Source organism: Rhinoraja longicauda, chromosome 8 (assembly GCF_053455715.1).
Source record: "Rhinoraja longicauda isolate Sanriku21f chromosome 8, sRhiLon1.1, whole genome shotgun sequence".
NCBI classification, from domain to species: Eukaryota; Metazoa; Chordata; class Chondrichthyes; order Rajiformes; family Arhynchobatidae; genus Rhinoraja; species Rhinoraja longicauda.
Genome location: NC_135960.1, coordinates 3,895,312 through 3,914,532, shown reverse-complemented (window position 1 = coordinate 3,914,532; position 19,221 = coordinate 3,895,312). Strand labels below are relative to the sequence as shown.

The 19,221-nt window shown below is 51.3% G+C and overlaps 1 protein-coding gene across 1 annotated transcript in view; it reads right to left on the bottom strand.

The window, feature by feature from the left end:
• Positions 1-18,380, bottom strand: part of LOC144596180 (protein Wnt-6-like) — a 63,566-nt gene extending 45,186 nt beyond the window's left edge. Inside the window, exon 1 of the mRNA XM_078404365.1 lies at positions 18,167-18,380. Within this exon, the coding sequence (XP_078260491.1) occupies positions 18,167-18,365 (199 nt within the window). The 5' untranslated portion in view covers positions 18,366-18,380. The remainder of the gene's footprint in view (positions 1-18,166) is intronic.
• Positions 18,381-19,221: the final 841 nt, after the last annotated feature.

The window sequence follows — 19,221 nt, the reverse complement described above, 5'->3', positions numbered from 1 at the left end:
ATGATCCTGTTACTGCTATCCAAATGCTCAGCAATTTCGTCTTTTATAATTGACTCCAGCATCTTCCCCACCACTGATGTCAGACTAACTGGTCTATAATTTCCCATTTTCTCTCTCCCTCCTTTCTTAAAAAGGCAGAGATACTGTAGATAGATTCTTAGCTAAAAAATAAATTGCAGACGCTGGTTTGAATCGAAGGTAGACACAAAATGCTGGAGTAACTCAGCAGGTCAGGCAGCATCTCAGGAGAGAAGGAATGGGTGACGTTTCGGGTCGAGACCCCTCTTCAGACTGATGTCAGCGGAGGGGGCGGGACAAAGATAGATTTCCTACGTAGATGGAGTCTTGATTAGGACGGGTGTCAGGGGTTATGGGGAGAAGGCAGGAGAATGGGGTTAGATCGGCCCTGTTTGAATGGCGGAGTAGACCTGATGGGCCGAATGGCCTAATTCTGCTCCTATCACTTCTGACCTTATGAAACAGGACCTTCGGCCCAACTTGCCCACACCGGCCAACATGTCCCATCAACCTGCCTGCGTTTGCCCCAAATCCCTCTAAACCTGTTTTAGTTTAGTTTAGTTTAGTTTAGTTTAGAGATACAGTGGAAAACAGGCCCTTCGGCCCACCGGGTCCGCGCCGACCAGCGATCCCCGCACACTAACACTATTCCACAAGCACAGACACACACACACGAAGGACAATTTACATGTACAACAAGCCAATTAACCTACAAACCTGTACGTCTTTGGAGTGTGGGAGGAAACCAGAGATCCCGGAGAAAACTCACGCAGGTCACGGTGAGAACGTACACACGACGTACAGACAGCGCCCGTGTTCGGGATCGAACCTGGGTCTCTGGCGCCATAAAGGCAGCAGCTCTACCGCTGCGCCACCGTGCCACTAAAAATGTCTAATCTTGCCCACACGGGCCAACATGTCCCATCAACACTCGTCCCACCTGCCCGCGTTTGGCCCATATCCCTCTAAATGGATAGACTCGGCTTGTACTCGCTGGAATTTAGAAGATTGAGGGGGGATCTTATAGAAACTTACAAAATTCTTAAGGGGTTGGACAGGCCAGATGCAGGAAGATTGTTCCCGTTGTTGGGGAAGTCCAGAACAAGGGGTCACAGTTTAAGGATAAGGGGGAAGTCTTTTAGGACCGAGATGAGAAAGTTTTCTTTCACACAGAGAGTGGTGAATCTGTGGAATTCTCTGCCACAGAAGGTAGTTGAGGCCAGTTCATTGGCTATATTTAAGAGGGAGTTAGATGTGGCCCTTGTGGCTAAAGGGATCAGGGGGTATGGAGAGAAGGCAGGTACGGGATACTGAGTTGGATGATCAGCCATGATCATATTGAATGGCGGTGCGTACAGGCTCGAAGGGCCGAATGGCCTACTCCTGCACCTATTTTCTATGTTTCTATGTTTCTAAACCTGTCCTATCCACGTATCTGTCTAGCTGCTTCTTAATCGTTGCGATAGTACCTGCCTTCACTACCTTCTCTGGCAGCTTGTTCCATACGCCCACCACCCTGGCTTTGCATGAAAAAAAGTTACCCCTCAGATTCCTATTAAATCTCTCCCCGTCACCTTAAACTGGTCTGGTTATGTCTGGTTTAGACTTCCAAAGCTTTGGCAGATAACAGAAAGGACATTCTGCTGTTGGCTTGTCACAACAATGGGTTTGTCCCTCTGTCCAATACACTTCTGGACCTCATTCACATAGTCATAGAGTCATAGAGTCCTACAGCACAGAAAGAGGCCCTTCGGCCCATCGTGTCCGCGCCGCCCGTTACCAAACACAGTCTAATTTTAATCCCATTTTCCCGCATTTGGACCGTAGCCCTGAATGTTGTAGCATTTCAAGTGCCCATCCAAATGCCTCTTAAACGTTGTGAGTGTTCCCGCCTCCACCACCACCCCAGGCAGTGAGTTCCAGACTCCAACCACCCTCTGGGTGAAAAAGTTCTTTCTCACATCCCCCCGAAACCTCCCTCCCCTTACCCTGTATCTATGTCCCCTCGTTGTTGAACCTTCCACCAGTGGAAGAAGTTCCCCGCCATCTACCTTATCTATGCCCCTCATGATCTTGTACACCTCGATCATGTCCCCTCCCAGCCTTCTCTGCTCCAGGGAAAACAACCCCAGTCTGCCCAGTCTCTCCTCATAGCCGAGGCCCTTCATCCCTGGCAGCATCCTGGTGAATCTCCTCTGCACCCTCTCCAAAGCTTCTCTCATGAAAACATTTCACTCTCGAATGGAGAGACTCAAGGAACTGCAGCTGCCGTAGTCTTGTGCGGAACTCAAAGTGCTGGAGTAACCCAACATTGAATGACCAAATGGTTATTCATAATTAGGCAAGTCATTTTCAATCTCGGACGGCATTATCCCTGATAAAACCTATGTGTCGGAAGGTGACAGGGCGGGGGTAGAGTTGCTGCCTTACCATGCAAGAGACCTGGGTTCCATCCCGACTGCGGGTGCTGTCTGTACGGAGTTTGTACGCTCTCCCCGTGACCTCCTTGGTGCTGCGGTCTCCCCACACACTCCAGAGAGACGTACAGCTATGTACATATCCTTCCTTTGTCCCGCCCCCCCCTGACATCAGTCTGAAGAAGGGTCTCGACCCGAAACGTCACCCATTCCTTCTCTCCTGAGATGCTGCCTGACCTGCTGAGTTACTCCAGCATTTTGTGAAATAAATACCTATGTCGGTTGATCGGTTTTGTATCAATATAAAATTGGCGCGCAGGGTAATGTTAGTGTGCGGGGATCGCTGGTCGGCGCGGACTCATAGAAACATAGAAAACAGGTGCAGGAGGAGGCCATTCGGCCCTTCGAGACAGCACCGCCATTCATAGTGATCTTGGCTGATCATCCAAAATCAGTAACGCGTGCCTGCCTTCTCCCCGTACCCCTTGATTCCGCTAGCCCCTAGATCTCTATCTGACTCTCTCTCTTAAATTCATCCAGTGAATCGGCCTCCACTGCCCTCTGCGGCAGAGAATTCCACAGATTCACAACTCTCTGGGTGAAAAACGTTCCTCCTCACCTCAGTCTTAAACGGGCCCGGTGGGCCGAAGGGCCTGTTTCCGCGCTGTATCTCCTAAGCGAGTCTAAGCTAAACATAGAAACCCGTAGCCAAGCGTGTGATTGCCGTTGAGCCCAGCGCGGGCGGTATCTATGCATCAGGGACTGATTTAGATGTTTCTTCAGCTGTTTTCACTAGCATCTGGCTAACGTGGTCGACGTTGGGGTGTAAATTTACTCAATCTCTGCGCTCTCTAATAAAGCACAGATGGGAAGGTTCAGCAGCTTCAGACTTGCACTAACGGCACCACACAGCATCATTCACAAGGGCACCACCATCACCCAACGACTACAGCAAGGCCATGACAATAGACAATAGACAATAGGTGCAGGAGGAGGCCATTCGGCCCTTCGAGCCAGCGCCGCCATTCAATGTGATCATGGCTGATCATTCTCAATCAGTACCCCGTTCCTGCCTTCTCCCCGTACCCCCTGACTCCGCTATCCTTAAGAGCTCTATCTAGCTCTCTCTTGAATGCATTCAGAGAATTGGCCTCCACTGCCTTCTGAGGCAGAGAATTCCACAGATTCACAACTCTCTGACGGAAAAAGGTTTTTCCTCATCTCTTGTTCTGGACTCCCCACGCCCCACATGACCCAGCCAGCCAGCGGCCAGGTGCTCCCGCTCCACCAATGGCGGCCGCCCAGGCCGGTAGGCGGGTTGCGAATCTCTGACTGAAAAAGTTTTTCCTCATCTCAGTTTTAATGGCCTACCACTTATTCTTAAACTGTGGCCCCTTGTTCTGGACTCCCCCAACATTGGGAACATGTTTCCTGCCTCCAACATGCCCAACCCCTTAATAGTCTTATACGTTCCGATAAGATCTCCTCTCATCCTTCCAAATTCCAGTGTATACAAGCCCAGTCACTCCAGTCTTTCAACATACGACAGTCCCGCCATTCCGGGAATTAACCTAGTAAACCTACGCTGCACGCCCTCAATAGCAAGAATATCCTTCCTCAAATTTGGAGACCAAAACTGCACACAGTACTCCAGGTGTGGTCTCACTAGGGCCCTGTACAACTGCAGATTTCAACGAGCATCTGCAGTTTTCTTTTTGCTACCCATCTTGTTCAATGTTCTAAGTTCCCCATAATCCAATGAGTTGCTTTTCTGCGAGTTCATTCCTTTCGGTAGGAGAAGCCAAAAACCTCAACACACACACACACGGATCCAAGGATCCAGTTTCTTTAATGCTGGGTTATGCCTCTGGAGAATACGGTTGGGGAAACAAGATCCTTGCTGGTGGCTCAGAGTTCTTGTGTATTTACATGCCTAATTCCCAACCACGCAGGCAAGATCCAGAAAGCGATCATCAACACCTCCATTTTAACAGCGATGTCATTTTAAACAGCGCTCCGAGAGGAAGTATTATCAACCATGAAAGCTTTGAGGAGCATTTGCAGGAGGCTGAGAATACTGTCTCTATTCTGTACTCGAGTTTCTAATCGAACGCTCCCCGAACAAAAAGTGTAGCTCATTGCCGGGGTGGCGTGCGTTATTTGAGCACAGCTGATAGACTCCCTGCCTCACAGTAGGGTTAGTGGCGGCACGGTGGAGCGGTGGTAGAGTTGATGCCCCGCACCACCACCAGGGACCCCGGTTCGATCCCGACCTCGGGCGCTGCCGGCACCGAGCTATAGACAATGGACAATAGGTGCAGGAGGAGGCCATTCGGCCCTTCGAGCCAGCACTGCCATTCAATGTGATCATGGTTGATCATTCTCAATCAGTACCCCGTTCCTGCCTTCTCCCCATAACCCCCTGACTTCGCTATCCTTAAGAGCTCTATCCAGTTCTCTCTTGAATGCATTCAGAGAATTGGCCTCCACTGCCTTCTGAGGCAGAGAATTCCACAGATTCACAACTCTCTGATTGAAAAGGTTTTTCCTCATCTCAGTTCTAAATGGCCTACCCCTTATTCTTAAACTGTGGCCCCTTGTTCTGGACTCCCCCCACATTGGGAACATGTTTCCTGCCTCTAACGTGTCCAACCCCTTAATAATCTTAATACGTTTCGATAAGATCCCCTCTCATCCTTAGAGCCAGCACCGTCATTCAATACGATCATCCAAAATCAGTGCCCCGTTCCTGCTTTCTCCCCCTTGATTCCATTAGCCCGAAGAGCTTTTCCTAACCCTCTCTTGAAAACTGAAGCCAATTAACCTACAAACCCTGCACGTCTTTGGAAGTGTGGGAGGAAACCGGAGCGCCCGGAGGAAACCCACGCGGTCACGGGGAGAACGTGCAAACTCCGCACAGGAGAGCGCCCGAGGTGAGGATCGGGCCCGGGTCTGTGACGCTGTGAGGCAGCGGCTCTACTTGCTGTGCCACTGGAAGAACAGAAGCGGCTTGAGGCAAACGGAAGGAAAAGAAGAAGCGTGTGATTTAGTCTCATTTAAGTTTGGAGATACAGCGCGTAAACAGGCCCTTCGGCCCGCCGGGTCCGTGCCGCCCAGCGATCCCCGCACATTAACGCTATCCTACACACACTCGGGACAATTAACCTACAAACATTTACCGAGCCAATTAACCTACAAACCTGCACGTCTTTGGATTGTGGGAGGAAACCGAAGATCTCGGAGAAAACCCACGCAGGTCACGGGGAGAACGTACAAACTCCGTACAGACGGCACCCGTAGTCGGGATCGAAGCCGGGTCTCCGGCGCTGCATTCGCTGTAAGGCAGCAACTCTACCGCTGCGCCACCGTGCTGTCTGTACGGAGTTTGTACGTTCTCCCCGTGACCTGCGTGGGTTTTCTCCGAGATCTTCGGTTTCCTCCCACACTCCAAAGACGTGCAGGTATGTAGGTTAATTGGCTGGGTAAATGTAAAAATTGTCCCTAGTGTGTGTAGGATAGTGTTAATGTGCGGGGATCGCTGGGCGGCGCGGACCCGGTGGGCCGAAGGGCCAGTTTCTGTGCTGTATCTCTAGACTAAAAAGACAGCACCCGTAGTCGGGATGGAACCCGGGTCTCCGACGCTGCATTCGCTGTAAGGCAGCAACTCTACCGCTGTTGCCAGGACATGAGGGCCTGAGCAATTGGGAGAGGGTGAGCAGGCTAGGACTTTATCTTCGACACCCCTCTATAAGATCACACCTCATCCTCCTGCGCTCCGATGGATAGAGTCCTAGCCTGCTCAACCTCTCCCGACAGCTCAGGCCCTCAAGTCCTGGAAAGCATGGATAATCGACGTTTCACAGAGTGCTGGAGTAACTCAGCGGGTCAGGCAGCATCTCTGGAGAACATGGATAGGTGACATTTCACAGAGTGCTGGAGAAACTCAGCGGGTCAGGCAGCATCTCTGGAGAACGTGGATAGGCGACGTTTCACAGAGGAAAGCCCAATCAAGGAAAGTCCATGGGTCACCAATTAAGTAGATCGTAGTTCAGCACTGCTCTCTGATTGTGGTAGGATGGTTCAGTTGCCCGAAAACAGCCGGGAAGAAATTGTCCCTGACTCTGGAGGTGTGCATTTTCACACTTCTGTACCTTTTGCCCGATGGGAGAGGGGAGAAGAGGGAGTGGCCGGGGGAGACTGGTCCTTGATTGTGCTGCTGGCCTTGCCGAGGCAGCGTGAGGTGTAGATGGAGTCAATGGAAGGGAGGTTGGTTTGTGCGATGGTCTGGGCTGCTGGCCTTGCCAAGGCAGCGTGAGGTGTGGATGGAGTCAATGGATGGGAAGTTGGTTTGTGCGATGGTCTGGGCTGTGCCCACAAAGAAGAGAATCTAATGCCAGGAAGATCGGCTGATCCATCTGAGAACAATAGTGTCCACACGTTGTTGCTGGACCAGGTTACCCGGATTAAACGTTCACTAACTATTTAAAGTTTTGGCAGAGCAAATGAATTACTTCATAGATCTGGACGTCCTTAACGTGTTAAAGTACTCGTGAATGAAAGGATTGTGAATCGCTGAGATGACAATTGATGTCTTCTCTTGATCTCCCTGTGAAGAGGTCTGGGCCAGTCACAGTTAGTCAAATTGTCTTCCCAGAGTTAGGATTTGTTGTTTGCTTTGGTTCTGCCTGGAACCACAGGTTTAGTTTAGTTTAGAAACACAGAAACATAGAATATAGGTGCAGGAGGAGGCCATTTGGCCCTTCGAGCCAGCACCGCCATTCAATAGACAATAGACAATAGGTGCAGGAGTAGGCCATTCAGCCCTTCGAGCCAGCACCGCCATTCAATGCGATCATGGCTGATCACTCTCAATCAGTACCCCGTTCCTGCCTTCTCCCCATACCCCCTCACTCCGCTATCCTTAAGAGCTCTATCCAGCTCTCTCTTGAAAGCATCCAACGAACTGGCCTCCACTGCCTTCTGAGGCAGAGAATTCCACACCTTCACAACTCTCTGACTGAAAAAGTTCTTCCTCATCTCCGTTCTAAATGGCCTACCCCTTATTCTTAAACTGTGGCCCCTTGTTCTGGATGATTCATTGTGATCATGGCTGATCATCCACAATCAGTAACCCGTGCCTGCCTTCTCCCCATATCCCTTGATTCCGCTAGCCCCTAGAGCTCTATCGAACTCTCTTTCAAATTCATCCAGTGAATTGGCCCCCGCTGCCCTCTGTGGCAGAGAATTCCACAAATTCACAACTCTCTGGGTGAAAAAGTTCCTTCTCACCTCAGTTTTAAATGGCCTCCCTTTTATTCTTAGACTGTGTGGCCCCTGGTTCTGGACTCCCCCAACATTGGGAACATTTTTCCTGCATCTAGCTTGTCCAGTCCTTTTATAATTTTATACGTCTCTATTAGATCCCCTCTCGTCCTTCCAAAATCCAGTGAATACAAGCCCAGTCTTTCCAATCTTTCCTCATATGACAGTCCCGCCATCCCGGGGATTAACCTGGCGAACCTATGCTGCACTGCCTCAATAGCAAGGATGTCCTTCCTCAAATTAGGAGACCAAAACTGCACACAGTACTCCAGATGTGGCCTCACCAGGGCCCTGTACAACTGCAGAAGGACCTCTTTACTCCTAGACTCAAATCCTCTCGTTATGAAGGCCAACATGCCATTAGCTTTCTTCACTGCCTGCTGTACCTGCACGCTTACTTTCAGTGACTGGTGTACAAGGTCTCGTTGCACTTCCCCTTCACCTAATCTGACACCATTGAGATAACAATCTGAGATACAGTGCGCAAGATGGTTCCAAGATGGCGCCCAACCCCAAGCGACTATTTGTGTGCCAGCCACAGAGGCAGACGGCGGTCACGGTGGCGCAGCGGTAGAGATGCCGCCTTACAGCGCTTACAGCGCCGGAGACCCGTGTTCGATCCTGACTACGGTTGCCGTCTGTACGGAGTTCTCCCCGTGACCTGCGTGGGTTTTCTTCGAGATCTTCAGTTTTCTCCCACACTCTGAAGACGTGCGGGTTTGTTGGTTAATTGGCTTGGTGTATATGTGGACATTTTCCCTAGTGTCGGATCGCGTTAGTGTGTGCGGGGATCGCTGGTCGGCGCGGACCCGGTGGGCCGAAGGGCCTGTTTCCGCGCTGTATTTCTAAACTCAACTAAAAACCAGATCTACAGTCACACGTTACAATCGCTCCACCCTCCTAAATCTCTACTCCTACAGCAACATTTCCTACTTTGATCTCCTTAAATTCCTCTCTTTGATCGGACTTTGCTGGCTTTACCTTGCACTAAACATTATTCCCTTATCACGCGTCTGTGCACTGTAAGTGGCTCGATTGTAATCGTGTGTTGTCTTTCCGCTGACTGGTTAGCACGCGACAAGAGCTTTTCACTGTACCTCGGTACACGTGACAATAAGCTAAGCAGGCTGATAAACCGATGAACTGAAAGAGGCCCTTCGGCCCACCGTTTCCACGCCGACCAGCGATCCACACGCACGCTCACACCATCCTGCTCATGAGGGACAATTTACAATTTTACTGAAGCTACAAACCCCCTATCTTCCTGTCTCCACCTATATCCTTCCTTTGTCGTCCCCCCCCCCCCACCCTGACATCATTCTGAAGAAAGGTCTCGACCCAAAACGTCACCCATTCCTTCTCTCCCGAGATGCTGCCTGACCTGCTGAGTTACTCCAGCGTTTTGTGAAATAAATACCTTCGATTTGTACCAGCATCTGCAGTTATTTTCTTACACTACAAACCTGCGCGTCTTCAGAGCGCGGGAGGAAACCGGAGCACCCGGAGAAAACCCACGCAGGCCACGGGGAGAACGTGCAAATTCCGTTCAGACAAGAGTCCCACAGTGTGGAAACAGGCCCTTCAGTGACCAGGAACTGGTGTCCAGTCTGCTTCAGTCTGCCCCAGCCACCTTGAACTTGAACTTCCCCCCTCCAGTTTTACCCCCCATCTTATAGACAATAGACAATAGGTGCAGGAGGAGGCCATTCGGCCCTTCGAGCCAGCACCGCCATTCAATGCGATCATGGCTGACCATTCTCAATCAGTACCCCGTTCCTGCCTTCTCCCCATACCCCCTGACTCCGCTATCCTTAAGAGCTCTATCTAGCTCTCTCCTGAATGCATATTCTCTCTAACTCTGACCAATCCAGTTGCCATCTCAGAGTCCGGGCCTTACGCATGTTAATGGAGTGGTGAAGAAGTGCGTGCGCTATGCTTGCCTTTGGGCGGTCACGGTAGAGTTGCCGCCTTACAGCGAATGCAGCGCCGGAGACCCGGGTTCCATCCCGACTACGGGCGCTGTCTGTGTGGAGTTTGTACGTTCTCCCCGTGACCTGCGTGGGTTTTCTCCGAGATCTTCGGTTTCCCCCCACACTCCAAAGACGTGCAGGTACGTAGGTTAATTGGCTTGGTAAATGTAATAAATTGTCCCTAGTGGGTGTAGGATGGTGTTAATGTGCGGGGATCGCTGGTCGGCGTGGACCCGGTGGGCCAAAAGGGCCTGTTTCCCCACAGTATCTCTAAACTAAACTAAACTATCAGTCGGGACATTCAGTATGATAGTCGAACTCCAGTCACAAGTTCACGAGTTATCGGGGTAGAATTAGGCCATTCGGCCCATCGAGTCTACTCCGCCTCCTGCCTCCGTCTGATCTCTGCCTCCTAATCCCATTTTCCTGGCCTTCTCCCCATAACCCTCGACACCCGTTCTAATCAAGAATTTGTCTATCTCTGCCTTAAAAATATCCATTGACTTGGCCTCCACAGCCCTCTCTGGCAATGAGTTCCACAGATTCACCACCCTCTGACTAAAGAAGTTCCTCCTCATCTCGTTTCTAAAAGAGCGCCCTTTAATTCTGAGGCTGTGACCTCTGGTCCTAGACTCTCCCACCAGTGGAAACATCCTCTCCACATCCACTCTATCCGGGCCTTTCATTATCCTGTACGTTTCAATGAGGTCCCTCCTCAACCTTCTAAACTCCAGCGAGTACAGGCCCAATGCCGACAAACGCTCATCATATGTTAACCCTCTCATTCCTGGGATCGTTCTTGTAAACCTCCTCTGGACCCTCTCCAGAGCCAGCACGCCCCTTCCCTCAGATATGGGGCCCTCATTTGCTCGTAGTCCTCCAAATTCTTGCTATTGAGGGCGTGCAGCGTAGGTTCACTAGGTTAATTCCCGGAATGGCGGGACTGTCGTACGTTGAAAGACTGGAGCGACTAGGCTTGTATACACTGGAATTTAGAAGGATGAGAGGGGATCTTATCGAAACGTATAAGATTATTAAGGGGTTGGACACGTTAGAGGCAGGAAACATGTTCCCAATGTTGGGGGAGTCCAGAACCAGGGGCCACAGTTTAAGAATAAGGGGAAGAGGCCATTTAGAACGGAGATGAGGAAAAACTTTTTCAGTCAGAGGGTTGTAAATCTGTGGAATTCTCTGCCTCAGAAGGCAGTGGAGGCCAAGTCTCTGAATGCATTCAAGAGAGAGCTAGATAAGGATAGCGGAGTCAGGGGGTATGGGGAGAAGGCAGGAATGGGGTACTGGTTGAGAATGATCAGCCATGATCACATTGAATGGCGGTGCTGGCTCGAAGGGCCGAATGGCCTCCTCCTGCACCTATTGTCTATTGTCAAATGCGCCCTGACCAGCGCCTTATCGAGCCTCAGCATTACATCCCTGTTTTTGTATTCCAGTCCTCTTGATACACTGTTAAATGCTAGCATTGAGCTTGCCTTCCTTACTGCCGATTCATTGCTCTCCAGGAATACTCTGTAATTAATGCATGACTAATCTAATTAAAGTATAAAATACTTATCGAGAGTCATAGAGTGATACAGCCCGGAAAGTGATACAGCCCGGAAACAAGCCCTTCGGCAAAACTTGCCCACACCGACCAACATTTCCCATCCACCTGCCTGCGTTTGGCCCATTTCCCTCTACACCTGTTCTATCCATGTCTAAATTTTTCTTAAACGTCACACGATAGTCCCTGCCTCAACTATCTCTTCCGGCAGCTCGTTCCATACACCCAACACCCTTTGTGTGAAAAAGTTACCCCTCAGGTTCCTATTAAATCTTCGCCCCCCCGCCCCCCCCCCCCCCCGCCACCCCCTCACCTAAAACCTATATCCTCTGTGCTTTTTGTTTTTTTTTTAAACTTATTTATTTCTTCCTTCTCCCAGTCCCTCTTCTCCCAGTCTCTCTTCTCCCAGTCTCTCAAGTTTACTCCCAACTTTTCTCCAGACGTGCGTTCATCAAAAACGAGCAACAAGGGTCTTCCAAACTCAAGGATTTCACTGTTCTGATTCTACTACAAATGGATATTGGGCGTAGTGTTGCCAACTGTCCCGTATTAGCCAGGACATCCCGTATCTTGAGCTAAATTGTTTTGTCCTTTATGGGACCGCCCTTGCCCCGTATTAGGACTGGACGGCACTGTAGGCCCGGATTCTGTAGGCCCAGACACTGTAGGCCTGGACACTGTAGGCCCGGACACTGTAGGCCCGGTCACTGTAGGCCCGGACACTGTAGGCCCGGACACTGTAGGCCCGGTCACTGTAGGCACGGACACTGTAGGCCCGGACACTGTAGGCCCGGACACTGTGGGCCCGGACACAGTAGGCCCGGACACTGTGGGCCCGGAGACTGGGCCCGGACACTGTAGCCCGGGGGCCGCAGCAGTCCCGGACAGTGTAGGCCCAGGAGGTTGTATAGCAACCCGCCTCCCGGCCCGGGCGGCCGCCATTGGTGGAGCGGGAGCACGTGGCCGCTGGCTGGGTGAGGTCGCGTGGGGCGTGGGGCGGTGACGTCACCCTTTGTCCCTTATTTGGGAGTGAGGAAGTTGGCAACCCTAATTGGGCGGCACGGTGTGAATGGCTCGATAGTAATCATGTATCACGCACGCAACAAAAGCTTTTTACCGTACCTCGGTATACGTGACAACAAACTACATTGAACTGTCGGAGAGGCAACAACGGGTTAACACAGACAGTGGAACTCAACGGGATGAGAGTAAAGTTAGAAAGGCGTCAAGGATAGAGGACGGACGGAGAGCCAATGTCCAGTTCAATAGACAATAGACAATAGACAATAGGTGCAGGAGGAGGCCATTCGGCTCTCCGAGTCAGCACCGCCATTCACTGTGATCATGGCTGATCAGAAGGAAATCCATCAGAGTTTAGTTTAGTTCAGAGATACAGCGCGGAAACGTCCCCTTCGGCCCACCGAGTCCGCGCCGACCGGCGATCCCCGCACACTAGCTCTATCCTAAGCACACCAGGGCCGATCGTACATTTAAGAGAAGCCAATTAACTTCCAAACCTGCACGTCTTTGGAGTGTGGGAGGAAAGCGAAGATCTCGGAGAAAACCCACGCGGGTCACGGGGAGAACGTACAAACTCCGTACAGATGGCGCCCGTAGTCGGGATGGAACCCGGGTGTCCGGCGCTGTGAGGCAGCAACACTACCGCTGCGCCACCGTGCCGGATTTATGATATCCTTAGGATGCAGGCAAGGAAGAATATCCACTCTGATGGGCTGAATGGCCTAATTCTGCTCCTATGACTTATGACAGGTGATCATAAGGACTTAAGGATGTAGTGATAGCAGCAGAATTAGGTTATTCGGCCCATCAATTCTACTCCGCCATTCAACCTTGGCCGATCTATCTCTCCCTCCTATCTCTCCCGCCTTCTCCCCATAACCCCTGACTTCGGGGTACTGATTGAGAGTGATCAGCCATGATCGCATTGAATGGCGGTGCTGGCTCGAAGGGCTGAATGGCCTACTCCTGCACCTATTGTCTATTGCCTATTGTCTGTTGACTTCCCATTTTAATTAACTGTTGTGTTTCGGTTCAGGACCATTCTTTAAACCTGAAAAAAATGTCCTAACCTGAAACGTCACCTATCCAAATTTTCCAGAGATGCTGCCTGACCCGCAGGTCATACGGTCATAAGGTCACAAGTGCTAGGAGTAGAATTAGGCCATTCGGCCCATCAAGTCTACTCCACCATTCAATCTTGGCTGATCTATTCTCCCTCCTAACCCCATTCTCCTGCCTTCTCCCCATAACTTCTGACAACTGTACTAATAAAAAATCAATCTATCTCTGCATTAAAAAATATCCACTGACTTGGCAAAGATTTCCACAGATTCACCACCCTCTGTCTAAATAAATTCCTCCTCATCTCCTTCCTAATGGAACGTCCTTTAATTCTGAGGCTGTGACCTCTGGTCCCAGACTCTCCCACTAGTGGAAACATCCTCTCCACATCCACTCTATCCGGGCCTTTCACTATACTGTACGTTCCAATGAGGTCCCCCCTCATTCTTCTAAACTCCAGCGAGTACAGGCCCAGTGCCGACAAACGTAGAAATATAGAAAATAGGTGCAGGAGTAGGCCATTCGGCCCTACGAGCCAGCACCGCCTTTCAATATGATCATGGCTGATTTGTACCCCGTTCCTGCTTTCTCCCCATATGGCTTGATTCCGTTAGCCCTCAGAGGTATATCTGACTCTCTCTGGCAGAGAATTCCACAAATTCACAACTCTCTGGGTGAAAAGGTTTTTCCTCATCCAAGTCCAAAATGGCCTAACCCTTATTTAGATTTTTTTTTTAGATTTAGAGATACGTGGCGGAAACAGGCTCTTCGGCCCACCGGGTCCGCGCCGCCCAGCGATCCACGCACATTAACACTATCCTACACACACTAGGGACAATGCTTACATTTACCCAGTCAATTAACCTACATACCTGCACGTCTTTGGAGTGTGGGAGGAAACCGAAGATCTCGGAGAAAACCCACGCAGGTCACGGGGAGAACGTACAAACCCCGTACAGACGGCGCTCGTAGTCAGGATCGAACCTGAGTCTCCGGCGCTGCATTCGCTGTAAGGTAGCAACTCTACCGCTGCGCCACCGTGACGCCCTTATTCTTAAACTGCGACCCCTGGTTCTGGACTCCCCCAACATGGGGAACAAACGCCCATCGTAGGTTTAGTTTAGTTTGTTTTTAATTTAGTTTAGAGATACAGCGCGGATACAGGCACTTCGGCCCACCGAGTCCGCGCCAACGGGGAGAACGTACAAACTCCGTACAGACAGCGCCCGTAGTCGGGATCGAACCCGGGTCTCCGGTGCTGCATTTGCTATAAGGCAGCAACTCTACCGCCCAAACCCACTCATTCCTGGGATCATCGTTGTACATCCGCTGGGTCCACACAGGCAAGACTGGGGTGAAGGAGTTAAATCTCACACCCCGATCATCAGGAGATTCAAGTTTGAAGCTGTGGGTGACCTAAACATCGCAGAGTTCTCCGCACTGACACGCAGGTGCCAAGACAGGAGCCCTTCAGGAGAATACTTAACCGGATTAGAAGGTTCACGGATTAATGCAAACTGATGGATGAACACCCTTTTGACCCGCCACCCCTGCCCTCTCCCTCCCTGTCCCTGCACAGCACCGCATCGCAGTCTTGACCCCTGTCATTGCCACGGAGGCCAGTGTAGGCCGAGTCATTGAGTATTTTTAAAGCAGATAGATCCTTGATTGGCATGGGAGTCAGGGGTTATGGGGAGAAGGCAGGAGAATTGGGTTGCCAACTGTCCCATATTAGCCGGGACATCCCGTATTTTGGGCTAAATTGGTTTGTCCTGTACGGGACCGCCCTTGTCCCGTATTAGGCCCGGGGGGCGCTATACGCCCGGACGCTGTAGGCCCGTACACTGTAGGCCCAGATGCTGTATGCCCGGACGCTGTAGGCCCGGACGCTGTAGGTCCAGACAGTAACCTCCGTTAGGCGCCACCCGGGCCTCTGGGCCTACACTGTCCGGGCCTACACTGTCCGGGCCTACAGTGTCCGGGCCTACACTGCCTGGGACTACACTGCCCGGGCCTACACTGTCCGGGCCTACAGTGTCCGGATCTACACTGTCTGGACCTACACTGCCTGGGCCTATACTGTCCGGGCCTACAGTGTCCGGATCTACACTGTCTGGACCTACACTGTCCCGGCCTACACTATCCTGGCCTACACTGTCCGGGCCTACAGTGTCCGGGCCTACAGTGTCCGGGCCTACAGTGTCCGGGCCTACACTGTCTGGACCTACAGTGTCCGGACGTACAGTGTCTGGGCCTACAGTGTCCGGGCCTACACTGCCTGGGCCTACAGTGTCCGGGCCTACAGTGTCCAGGCCTACAGTGTCGTGGCCGACAACGTCCGGGCCTACAGCGCCCCCCCGGGCCTAATATGGGACAAGGGCGGTCCCGTACGGGACAAACCAATTTAGCCCAATATACGGGATATCCTGGCTAATACGGGACAGTTGGCAACCCTACACAGCATGGAATCAGGCTCTTCGGCCCACCGAGTCCACGCCGACCAGCAATCCGCCCATACACTAGTTCCATCCTAGATGATAGGGACAAGTTGCAGAGGCCAATTCATGTATAAACTGATGAGAGGAATAGATCGGGTCGATGCACAGAGTCTCTTGCCCAGAGTAGGGGAATCGAGGACCAGAGGACATAGGTTCAAGGTGAAGGAGAAAAGATTTAATAGGAATATGAGGGGTAGCTTTTTCACACAAAGGGTGGTAGGTGTATGGAACGAGCTGCCAGAGGAGGTAGTTGAGGCTGGGACCATCCCATAGGTAGACAGACACAAAATGTTGGAGTAACTCAGCGGGTCAGGCAGCATCTCTGGAGAGAAGGAATGGGTGATGTTTCGGGTCGAGACCCTTCTTCAGACTGCTTTGACAGTTAGACAGGTAGGAGAGGACAGGTTTGGAGGGATATGGACCAAATGCGGGCAGGTGGGACTAGTATAGCTGGGACAGGTCGGGCCGAAGGGCCTGATTCCGCTCCGTATCGGTCTATGACTCCGTGAACCTGTGACTATAGTCAACCTACAAACCCGCACGTCTTTGGATCACGGGAGGAAACAGGGAGGAAAGCCGCGCAGGTCACGGGGAGAGTGTACAAACTCCGTGCAGACAGCTCCCGGGAGGAGGAGACCGCGTACCATTTGTATTTGCAGTGTGGGAGGCAGCAGGCCCCTGTTTGAGTGTCTGAAGTAGGCCGCTCCTCGAGTTTTGGTTCCATTTTAGACCCACGCTCCTGAATTTGGGGCACCCGGTACAGAGGGGGGAGGGAGACAATAGACAATAGATGCAGGAGGAGGCCATTCGGCCCTTCGAGCTAGCACCGCCATTCAATGTGATCATGGGTGATCATTCTCAATCAGTACCCCGTTCCTGCCTTCTCCCCATACCCCCCTGACTCCGCTATCCTTAAGAGCTCTATCTAGCTCTCTCTTGAATGCTTTCAGAGACTTGGCCCCCACTGCCTTCTGAGGCAGTGAATTCCACAGATTCACAACTCTCTGACTGAAAATGTTTTTCCTCATCTCCGTTCTAAATGGCCTACCGCTTATTCTTAAACTGTGGCCCCTGGTTCTGGACTCCCCCAACATTGGGAACATGTTTCCTGCCTCTAACGTGTCCAACCCCTTAATAATCTTATACGTTTCGATAAGATCTCCTCTCATCCTTCTAAATTCCAGTGTATACAAGCCTAGTCACTCCAGTCTTTCAACATATGACAGTCCCGCCATTCCGGGAATTAACCTAGTGAACCTACACTGCACGCCCTCAATAGCAAGAATTTGGAGGACTATGAGCAAATTTGGGCCCCGAATTTAAGGAGATCAAAGTAAGAAATGTTGCTGTAGTAGTAGAGATTTAGGAGTGTGGAGCGATTGTAATATGTGATTATCGATCTGTTTTTAGTTGAGTTTAGAAATACAGCGTGGAAACAGGCCTTTCCCAATGTTGGGGGAGTCCAGAACAAGGGGCCACAGTTTAAGAATAAGGGGTAGGCCATTTAGAATGGAAATGAGGAAAAACTTTTTCAGTCAGAGAGTTGTGAATCTGTGGAATTCTCTGCCTCAGAAGGCAGTGGAGGCCAAGTCTCTGAATGCATTCAAGAGAGAGCTGGATAGAGCTCTTAAGGATAGCGGAGTCAGGGGGTATGGGGAGAAGGCAGGAACGGGGTACTGATTGAGAATGATCAGCCATGATCACATTGAATGGTGGTGCTGGCTCGAAGGGCCGAATGGCCTCCTCCTGCACCTATTGTCTATTGTCTACTTTGTATGTTCGTGTGTGTGTGTGTGTGTGTGTGTGTGTGTGTGTGTGTGTGTGTGTGTGTGTGTGTGTGTGTGTGTGTGTGTGTGTGTGTGTGTGTGTGCGTGCGCGCGTGTCACAAGGGCCACATCTAACTCCCTCTTAAATATAGCCAATGAACTGGCCTCAACTACCTTCTGTGGCAGAGAATTCCACTCTCTGTGTGAAAAAATACTTTCTCATCTCGGTCCTAAAAGACTTCCCCCTTATCCTTAAACTGTGACCCCTTGTTCTGGACTTCCCCAACATCGGGAACAATCTTCCTGCATCTAGCCTGTCCGACCCCTTAAGAATATTGTAAGTTTCTATAAGATCCCCCCTCAATTTTTCAGGGGTCGAGACCCTCCTACAGTCTGAAGAACCCCAAAACGTCGCCCGTCCCTTCTCTCCAGAGATGCTGCCTGACCCGCTGAGTTACTCCAGCATTTTGGGATCCGCCTTGGATTTGTAAACAGGCGCCCCGCAGTTTTCTGTCCCCCTCGTTCAGTGCCGTACCTTGCTGGAGGATTTTGCCGAAGTACTTGTTGTGGATGGTGCAGTTCCATCGGCGGCTGCGGAACTGGTACTGGCACTCCCGCACCCCCAGGTGGGCACCCTTGGCCACCTCGTTGACGATCTCCAGCTCCGTCTGGCACAGCTCGGCCTGCTTGCCGGCCAACCTCTTGGTCTTGCGGCAGATGCTGTTCGGGTCCATCACCAGGGGACTCCCCACTGCCCTGCATCAGGTCAAACACAAGGCAATCAATGGAGCGGCCTTTCGTTTCGCTTAAGAAATCTGTAACGTAGAAAAACCGTAGAAAATTCGGTGCAAGAGGAGGCCATTCGGCCCATTGAGCCAGCAATAGACAATAGACAACAGGTGCAGGAGGAGGCCATTCGGCCCTTCGAGCCTGTACGCACCGCCATTCAATATGATCATGGCTGATCATCCAGCTCAGTAACCTGTACCTGCCTTCTCTCCATACCCCCTGATCCCTTTAGCCACAGGGGCCACATCTAACTCCCTCTTAAATATAGCCAATCAACTGCCCTCAACTACCTTCTTGTGGCAGAGGTAAATGGGTGAGAGGACGGTTCAGTTGCCTGATAACAGCCGGGAAGAAACTAGTCCCTGAATCTGAAGGTGTGCGTTTTCACACCTCTGTACGTCTTGCCATGATGGGAGAGGGGAGAAGAGGGAGTGACCTGGGTTGAGACCCATCCATGATTGTGCTGCTGGCCTTGCCGAGGCAGCGTGAGGTGTAAATGGAGTCGATGGAAGGGAGGTCGGTTTGTGCGAAGGCCCACAATTCGCTAGAATTTCTCGCGGCCTTGGATGGAGCTGATCCCAAAACCGAGCTGTGATGTAACCCGATGAAATGCTTTCCCATGGCGCATCTGTAGAAGTCGGTGGGAGTTGGTGGGGATGTGCCGAACTTCCTAAGGAAGTTGAGGCATTGTCGTGCTTTCTTGGGAGATGCTGGTTTATACCAAAGAGAGACACAAAATGCTGGGGTAACTTAACAGGCAGTACCTCTGGAGAACAGGTCTGAAGAATGGTCCAGATTCGA